General features: G+C 40.0%; 1 protein-coding gene across 4 annotated transcripts in view; it reads left to right on the top strand.

Moving 5' to 3' along the window:
• The first annotated feature begins 2,781 nt into the window (after window positions 1–2,781).
• The window catches only part of LOC145410790 (uncharacterized), a 37,269-nt gene continuing 30,050 nt past the window's right edge, over window positions 2,782–10,000 (top strand). For all 4 annotated transcript variants that reach the window (XM_080280898.1, XM_080280897.1, XM_080280896.1 and 1 more), the window contains exons 1-2: window positions 2,782–2,817; window positions 8,936–9,240. In XM_080280898.1, coding sequence (XP_080137024.1) covers window positions 8,977–9,240 — 264 coding nt within the window. In that variant the 5' untranslated portion in view covers window positions 2,782–2,817; window positions 8,936–8,976. The remainder of the gene's footprint in view (window positions 2,818–8,935; window positions 9,241–10,000) is intronic.

The following is a 10,000-nucleotide window of genomic DNA, read 5'->3' as shown; positions in this document are numbered from 1 at the left end:
GGGAGTATTTGTATTTTGACATGGAACTGTCAAGTCTATCTATCTATCTATCTATTGCCAGACGCCTCAATCCCGTTTGGGGTGGCCACAAACAAATCGCCTCCAAGTCGCCCTGTCCCCCGCCATTTCACTGCCCTGCTCCCAACTCACACACCCCTCTCTCATATACCTCTCCACCCCATCCCTCCATCTCATCCTCGGTCTCCCCCTCCCTCTTCCACCCTCCACCTTACTCACATACACTCTCTTCGTCAGTCTTTCACCCTCCATCCTCTCCACATGGCCAAACCACCTCAGTGTGTTCCTCACAACGCTTCCTATCACATCCACATCCACACCACAACGCTCCTTTATATCCTCATTCGTCAGCCTGTCTCTCCACGTGACTCCACAGGCTCCTCTTAAATTATCTCAGAATCATTTTTCTTATAGTCATACATTTATTTCATATACAGTACAGTATATATTTTCACTGAGTTTAATTAATTATTAATAAATCATTATAGGAGAAATTTGTCCTACGTGGCATGCATCTGGGGTCAGTGTTGAGTCTCTTATTGCTTATCAAGTTGCTTGAAGTTCTCTCACGTGAACAAAGCTAGACTCCCATGGGAGATGTGTGCTGATGACTTGGTGTTCATTGCAGAGAGTGAAAGGGGTGGTAGAGGAAAAGATTTATGAAGTGGAGAGGTGGAATGGTGCACAAGGGTTTGAGAGTAGATGTAGATAAAACAGAAGCAGTGATATCTAGGGTTGGTGGTAGTACTGTCAAAGTAGAAGGAGTGTGGCCATGTGCAGTTTGCCACAAGGGAGTGGGAAATAGCTCCAGCTTGTGCAGTGTTTATGATAGGAGGGTGCATGAGAGGTGTATCCAGTGGTATTAGAGGTAAACTACAAAGTCCTGATTTCATGTTTGTGGTGTTTAGTAAAAGTACGTAGAGATTGAAAGGTGTGAAAGGAGTGATCATACTGGAGAGTCTCTTGAGTGTGTGGTGGAGTTTTGTTATTTGAGGGACATATGCTGGAGGTTGAGCTGGAGCTAGCTCTTTGATGAGGGTGAGGAGTGGTTGGAGGAAGTTCAGGGAGCTGTTGCCTCTCCTAACATTGAGAGGGGCCCCACCTCCTTGCTAAGGGATCCCAGTATGCAGCATGTGCTATGAGTTCAATGATTAGACGGATGTGTAGTGTGACCCTAAATGTGAAGTGTGGGAGGGGGGTGCAGGCCTTAGATTGGAACTGAAGAGATGAGAGGAAGGATGAAACTTGAATTTATTGGTGTTGTGATGAGGAGGGGCATAGACTAAGATGGTCTGGGCAGGTTGAGAAGATGGAAAATGAGAGGTGTGAACATCAAGGGTAGGGTTGCAAGAGGCAGACTAAAAAAGACCTGGGATGAGGTCATAGAGTCAGAGTGTGACCTCAGGGATAAGGAACTGATATAAGGAGGCTATCAGAGATTGGGCAGTGTGGAGAACTGCCATTAGGTGACCAAGGCTGACACATGCAAGCATGTTGGAGCCTTTCATCCTTGTTCTCCAATTTCCTGATTCTGCTTGCCAAACAACACTCTTCTATTAATACTGCAGTATACTGGAGAAATAACACTGGATGTTGAGGACAGACTCAGCATTACAGACCATGGAAATGGCATCAACAATGAGTGTTCTGCTCATGTCCTTCCACCGCCATAATCTTGTAAGGGATGGCCGCTTGACATTAAGATACTGTAATTGTTTTACGGGGAGGGACACTAACCCTCCACCAACCCACTTGCTGGCATGTAAGGAACATGTATGCGTTGTTTATATGGTTACCTCCCAGCACTGTAAATAGTTTAATTCCTGGCTTGCAGGAAATCATTAGGTTTGTTACTGAATGTAAAGCCACCTGAAAAGGAAAGTAATAAAAAGTGACAGGAACGATGGAGGGAATAGGAAGAGAGGAGGGCAAATGCAGAAAAGAATGATAAAGGTGAAAGAAGAACTAGGCAGCACTACATGATGTGAGTGGATGATATTGCCATCTCTCTCTCTTTCTCTATATTAAATATGTATGTATGTATGTACAATAGAGAAAAAGCGGGAGAAATGGCGTTCCCCCGAGCTAGACCCTTTCTCTATATTAAATATGTATGTATGTACTGTATGTACAATAGAGAAAAAGTGGGAGAAATGGCGTTCCCCCAAGCAAGACCCTGGATTGGATCATGTAGCCCCGCTAGGTTACAGGAGGGAGCTACCCCTCCCGGCACTGTAGTCTCCGGGCACGGCTTGATCTCGCGACCCCCCGGTTCCGAGCCCGAAGCTCTACCTCAGAGCTACCATGCACCCTGTACAATAGAGAGAGAGAGGCTGGTCTTTACTTTTTCAGTACTAGAGTTGAATGAAAATAGAGAAAACCATCTAGTGGCAGCAAGCGTACTCCCTCTGGCAAATGGATTATTTACTCCTCGTAAGTTTCAGTAGTCACAACTATACCACAAAGGCCTGAGAACACTGGGAGCGGTGTGTTGCTTTGATTATAGTAGATATTCGTCAGACCATAGTGTAAAGAATGCGTTCCACAAACGAAATATTCATGATGTACAGTGTAGTATGCACCTCACCTATCAGATAAGTGGCTATTACTGTATTACTTTCAGCCTATTAGTTCTTACACATAAGGATGGATTGTATGAAAAGTAACACTACGAAAAGATTTCAGTTTACGAAGAAAATTTTATAAAAGAAAACGTTGGTGACGTCATGAACTGAGAGCGCCTGCGCGCCGCCACAATGGTCACGTGACCCTAGAGCTTTTGTGAGCGCATTTTCTTAGGTAAATATGAGTGTGCGAGATTTGATGTGAATTCTTCGATTTCATAGCGAGTCCATGAAGCAAGTGAGGTGATAATCAATATTTTGAATGATGATAGGAGAGTTATAAATAGAAAACATGCCATTCCGAAGGCTACATTAATAGAAAAAGAGATATTAAACCGGTGTTGTGTAGACATAGGACGTGCTTCTGCAAATGGCGTCAAGCTCTCATGTGTTATTGAACATTTCTTTCGCCGGTATAGTATGGTATACAAACGATGATACAGTCGTTCGCATTTGTGTGTGTGATTACTGACTGGTAGGAATTGTTTAAGGGTTTAAAATTAAGTCCCAGGTAGGAGAGTGGTGCGAGGACGGAGCGAGGACTGGCAGCGTCTCCATTGTTTACAATTTGTCCAGAGCTCACTTGGCCGTCGCCTTCGCCACAAACCTTATCTTTTTATTTTTTTTTCCTTCAGACATACTGTTTTTCCCATCCCCAGTGCAGGTATTTTGTATAGTGGTGGATGCACTGCAACGATTGAACTTTGATTTGGTTTGATATATAGTAAATGGGTCGTTTTGATTGCTGGAATTATAGGTACAGTACCAGGTTGCTCAGAGTAGCCTTATGAAGTTCTTGTGATTGAGATACATCATTGTTTTCTGTAATGGCAGCACTATCTTCATTGTAGTCTGTAGTGTTTGGATAACATTCAGCAGGAGCCACGATTGGAATTCAGGTATTTTGGAGTTTTCTGTTTACCGTATATCATTTGCAAACTTTTAGACACTTCAGTCACAAATAACCTATGGGGTCATTAATGACTCCCAGGCAGGATTATTGATCTCACTGGTTGAAGGAGTTAATCTGAAACAGAAGTGTCATAGAAGAAGTGTTAACGAATGGTGAGATAATAACAGAAAAAGCTTCATGCAACTTAAATTTCAGTTGCAGCTTCTGTTAAATGTTTATTGAACATATATACTTTTTTCTTAAATTTGGTTTACAATGATTGTCAGTTATTTGCACAACCTCATTGAGAAATCTGGTTGGAGGACTTCACCTAAGGGAACACAAAGTCAGTGTATGAGTTTTGGAAGAAAAGTGAAAAATTAAGACTGCCAGATACATTTATAAGATAGTGTAGAAATCTTGAATGTGTGAGTTAACCCTCATGACATCTTTGGGTAATCTTTATAGTGACAAAAATTAACAAAAACCATTATATACTTACCTTTGAATTGATTCAGTGACTTTATGAAGGTATACAGATATGCATTTTTGAGTGTGAAGAGGAACCATTTGTAAACAAGGAAAAGATTACAGTATGGCATATTTATAAAGTATAGATTGGGTGAGGCTAGGATAAGTGCTTTGATTAGCATAAAATAGGTTAGGTAAGGATAAGTTGTAATCCTTAAGGAGACATAGAACCACCTTATTTTCCATATATATATATATATATATATATATATAATCATCATGGGGTTCTTTGAGTATTTTGTGATTGCATTTTCGTTTTTTTTTTTATTTTTTGAAGCATTTAAAGCGGTGTTTGTTTATAGTCCCTAACGGTACTGAGGGCAGATGGATGCCATCTTCTAGTGCGTGAAGATAGACGGATGTCATCATAGAATTATATTCTTGAATGAAATTACCATTGTCAATGCCTGTTTATCCAAACCTAACCAAAATTTTCATAGAAACCCAACCTTGTTTTTCCCAACCTTTTTAGCAAATGTATGTTTTACAGTACTTAAGCAACAGAAGGACCTTACCAATTAAGTTGCTATTACTCCATTTTTTCTTAATTTTTGTAATTATTTTTATGGTGGCAAATAATTGTTTTCTGTTGACTTTTATTTCCCCCTTGTTGCTATGTTCCTTATGCCTCGCTGATGTTTGTAATAGCGGACTTCCTTAAACTTACTCGAATCTTGATCAAGTTTGGTAAGGTTGAAATGTAAGGTCAGGAAGAAGTACTAAAAGGCAACTGGGATGTATGTTGGAAGTGTCGTCCATTACACTCGAGGGCTAAAAATTAAGGGGGAAAAATTTAACGTGTTCATTTATCACCAAAAATCAACCAAGAAAATAAGCAAAAGAATGCCTCTATCAGGAAGAAAACAGTTAATTTGGTAAGGTGCTTCTGCAGCTTAAAGCATATGTTTACTGGCTGTTTGTGCTACCAAACTTAACAAATTTCTCATATAATCATATTTTTCCATGTCTATTGATGGATTCTTTTCGTAGCTGCTTGAAAATGCACTTCAATACACTTTTACAGAGTCACTGAATTGATTCAGAAGTAGGCAAAAATTTTTGTTAATTATTGAGAGATGGACTTATATGTCCTTAAGAATTTGCTAGATGATTAGTTTGGATTAATTTACCAGTACTAAAATTTAGGGTAGGTTTGGATAAATACCAGTAAGCACTGAGAAGGGGAATTTTTTACAAATTTGGTGTTCTAAGGGGGTTTCTGTCTCCAGCGTCCCACAAGATAGTTTCTGTCTGTCTTTGAGGTCATTAAAATCGTAAACAAGCACTGCTTTTAAAATGCCTTTCAGCACTTAAAGAAAAAAACATTGAGACTTGAAAATGCACTCAGAAAGTTCTCAAAGAATCCCACAAAGAGTTATGATAAAGAAAAAATGAATGTTGCAAAACATGGTTGTTCTGTCTCCTTAAAGATTACGGTACTTATCTTTGGTGTAGCTGGAGTAGCATGTAACATGATAGTAAACAGAAGGGTACCGGTATGCTGCACAGAAGTACTAGAAAGCCTTTTTGGAGCTTATTTCACATCCTTGTCATAGCACATCTTCATGACCATAGGGTTTTTGAACCACCTATGCAGCTGAGAATCGTAGTGCTCCAGGTCGGAAGTTTCGTGGCTCCTGATGGGCTAGTAATGACGTAATCTAAAACACTGCCAGATGATTGATAATACGGTATTGTGTATGAACATTTACTCATGTTCCGGGGGGAAAATACTCAACTGTTTATCCATAATATGAAGAATATCTTTAGTTTGTTCATCTGATGCACATTATAACATTGTGAATGTTTTAGAATAGAAATAAACAAAGTACTTACTGCGACCCAACATATGCTTGCATAATAATGTCAGTGGCAACTCAAGCGGCCTGTGCAGGAAAACAGAATTTGCACTCATGACTCCTGGAGCCTCTCTTTCTTGTGCTGTTTATAATCGCTTCTTGTTTATAATTTCATCTATTTGTAAGCTGCTTTATGTTTTTTGTGGCTTCACTTGTTGGTAAGCTTTGATTGTTTTGCACCAAAATCTCTCTCTCTCTCTCTCTCTCTCTCTCTCTCTCTCTCTCTCTCTCTCTCTCTCTCTCTCTCATTTTTCTATAGTTTTCGATGCCCTCACCCCTCACCTCTATTTGCGAAAAGCTTTTCGGTACGGCAAGACTATTCACTTGCAGCACTGAGTACAACACAGCAGGCACGACTGAGCATGGTGTTTCCCGCCAATGTTGTCCGTTTCGTCTGTTTGTGGCATCTAGTCACTACAATCACTGCTGTCCCCTATAGCTTTGCTTCTTCTAAGATGTCCAGTATTAAAGAGGCAGATTATGTTTGTTCCTCTTAATAAGATCCTGCCAGTTAACTTTGCATTTATTATGCCAACATACATTTAGAGTTTTCTTTGTTCACACAGCTTCAAACAAGGCATAACTTCTCACTTATGGTAGATTGAAGTCGTATAGTGTTATATTAATCCTTACAGTTCATAATTATATTACCCTACAAACAAAAGCAGTTTTTTGTAATAGAGTCAAAGAATGGAGAGCATAATTACCGTATATATTTCAAGCTCATCTTGGAGAGTTGCCAGTTTGTCACAGCAGGTACTGTACTCCTTGTTTATTTCTATTATAAAACATTCACAACGTTATTTTGTGCATCAGACGAACAGATTAAACTTATTCTTCATGGTTATGATAAACAGTTGAGTATTTTTTCCCCAGCAACATGAGAGTAAAATGTTTATACACAAATATTATTGATCATCTGGCAGTGTTTGTGATTACGTCATTGCTAGCCAATCAGGAACTGCAAAACACTTCCCGCCTGGAGCATTGCAATTCTCAGCTGCATAGGCAGTTCAAATTCCCTATAGTACAGTACTGTAATACTGTGGTCTGATCTTATAGCTCAGCAAGTACAATGGGGAGGGTAATTTGAGGCCAGGTTGGAGTAAAAAAGGTAGGAAATGTGTGTTGTGCCCCATTTAATGGACAGTGTTATCGCCGACAAAAGTTAGGTGGGCTTCGTGGCATCTGTTAAATCCTATGTCTGCTGTACTGGGCTCTGTTATAATGAGCGTTTACCGTGTTATGAGTATGTTTTGAGTTCTGGTCCAAGTATATAGCGAGCTTTGAATTTCTGTTGGAGTTTAACGCAGGCATTGTATGCAGCTTGGTGTAACACGCACAAAAGCTTTGTGTGTGTGTGTGTGTTTGTAAACAGATTAATTCAGATAAGCTTCAGACTATGCAGTAAGCCATTAGGTTAGGATAATGACCGATTAGGTTGAGTTATCTTCCTGTTTTCCACTTTTAATATTTAATTCATGCAGTTTTTATACAGTAGCTACTTCCTCATTTTCAACAGTTTTGACCGAAGGCTTTTGTAGCCGAGGGTTATTTATTAAATTTTCCAAGGCAGTCACTTGCTAACGTGCCAGCCATCTGCCTCTGCCTCTACCCATTTCCGTCCAGCATCTCACTCTGTTTTAACAAATAATACAGTATTCTTTAAGGGTTTGTAGCTCAGTTTGTGGAAAGTAATAAAATGTTTACATTAATATGCACCAGGTGGTGCCTGCCCCCCCCCCCTCCTTTTTTTTTTTTTTTTTTTTTTTTTTTTTTTTTTAAAGGAGCTATTCAACTGGTTTTGGTTCTACCCATGTCCACCGACTTACACATCTCACTTACTTTTAAGAAATAAAAAAATTCCTAGTGTCCATGGCTTCTTATGCTGAAAATTATAAAATGTTTGTGTAAAAATGTACCAGGTGGTGCCAGCCTGTCTTCTCTGTTATGGCACTGTATGTGTTACTCCCCATTTGTGAAATTGCCCAGTTCATGAACTGGGCGGAGCATTAGCTATAGCCTTTAGCTTTTTCTCAGTGAGGGGTCCATCCTCAACTGAATAGAATCATGTAGATGCAACAAGAAAATATCAAGACACCCTGAACTGAATGAATTAAGGATAGTTGCCGTTAGGTATTTGATGAACTGAAGTACCCCTGGTGTATGGCACATAGCTAGTGTAGATGGGTGTAGCCCTCCCATGCCAAGTAGACTTTATAAAACAGTTGCAGGATATTTTAAAACTTTTTAACGGTCAGGACAGTTCTGATACAGTACTGTCTTTCATTCCAGCTAATGTTTGACAGTTTTATTTAGCTAAGAGTGAGTCTTAAGAACATCAGATTGTTAACATTGTCACCATTAATCCTCTTGTACCAGTACTCATCCTACGCTGGTAATCTCAGTTTATTGCCATCTCGTTTATTCTTCACTAACCTTTCTGGCCCTGGTTGTGTATTGATGCTGTTAGAAGGCATTCATTCAGTAAGAGATTTGCATTCTGATGGGGAAAAAAGGGGAGGGGGAGTTACCGAATACCTACCGGTACCACTTCCAAACAGCTGTTAGTGCTGTGTACAATTCTTAAAGAGGTTTAATGGAGAAAAATTATTATATTCTGAGCAAGAATATAGCAGTCATTTTGGAGGAAAGTTAACATGAATAGCAGTGTTATTCATTATGTTGAATAAAACTACAGCATATTCATTTATTCAGTAATGGTGTGTTAGTATGTCATTGATCGAGATGTGTCTGTAGAACAGCATTATGGTATATATTTAGCCTTCAGATAGTGATTGTGACTCATGAACCCTCTATTCCACAATGTCTGGGAATGTAACCACTGTTTTCCCTTGAGATACAAGTAGCCACACACAGTACCCGTACGTACTCCAGCACAATCCTTCTTCAACATGCCGTATCCATGATGTGTCTGCCATGTTGGAGAAAGGTCAGCTGCATATACTAATTTGCAGATATTGAGACATGCATTTTCCACTCTTTTTCAGCACTTGTATATACAAAGTGTACATAAATTAGCTTCTTAAGAATGAGCTCCGGGGGCAGAGGCAGCCGGGGCAGTAAAGGCCAGCGGACCAGTGGCAATGAACGCAACAGCACTGCCACTCAGCAACAACAACAGACAGCACCTCTACAGCCACAGAAGACCGACAGCCAGACCTCAGAGAAAGACAAAAGTGGTGAAACAGTACCACACAAGATTGCACCAACTGCTGAACAACTCCGTATTGCCCAGATGATTGACAATGCCCGAACAGAACCTGAGAAGATGCTTCAGGAAAAGATTAATCAGGTATGTCACCCAGTAATAACTCAGCCCATCTTATTAACCGGTAGTTGTAGGTGGTGGTGACCATCATCCACTCACTTGATGTAGTGCTGCCAACTTCTTCCTTCACCCATATCATTCTTTCTCTGTGTCTTCCCTCCTCTGTTCTTATTTCTCCCTTCTTCCCTGTCACTTTTTTTTACTATACTTTTGTCTCCTTTCCAGGTGGCTTTACATTGAGTGACAAGCCAAATGGCTTCCTGTAAGCCAGGAAACCATTTTCAGTGCTGGGTGGTAACCATATGACCATCCCATACATATACCCTACATGTCGGCAAGTGGGTTGGCAATGACTTAGTGCCCCTCTTCTTAAAACAACTAACTCAGAGACAAACGGCCACCCCTTGAGGATTACGGACGTCTGGCTGTAGTTAGGTTGATAGATAGCTAGACATATTTCAGTAAATATACAGGAATTGATTTGCTTGCCAAAGTGTTAGCCTCCCTCTATATTATTGTCATTTCCTTAGTCAGTGAATTTGGATGTTATGTATACGCTCATATCTGTTTGTCTGTATGAGTATGAGAGATCTCAAAACGTTGGTATCAGATTTTGGTCAAATTTGGTGAATGGGTGGGGATTGTCAAGGAAGAGTTGATTATAACTTGGGTTGGATCCAGCTCTGGATGCAGGAATTCACGTATTATGTTGATAAAGTTATGCATTCTCTTGAAGTTGTGCAACAGGACAGCTTAAGACTGTAAAATTAATTGACTGAAAGAC

This window comes from Coenobita brevimanus, chromosome 86 (genome assembly GCF_032717465.1).
Source record: "Coenobita brevimanus isolate Jiangsu-jjx chromosome 86, ASM3271746v2, whole genome shotgun sequence".
Taxonomy (NCBI): domain Eukaryota; kingdom Metazoa; phylum Arthropoda; class Malacostraca; order Decapoda; family Coenobitidae; genus Coenobita; species Coenobita brevimanus.
This window is presented reverse-complemented; position numbering and strand designations above follow the sequence as displayed.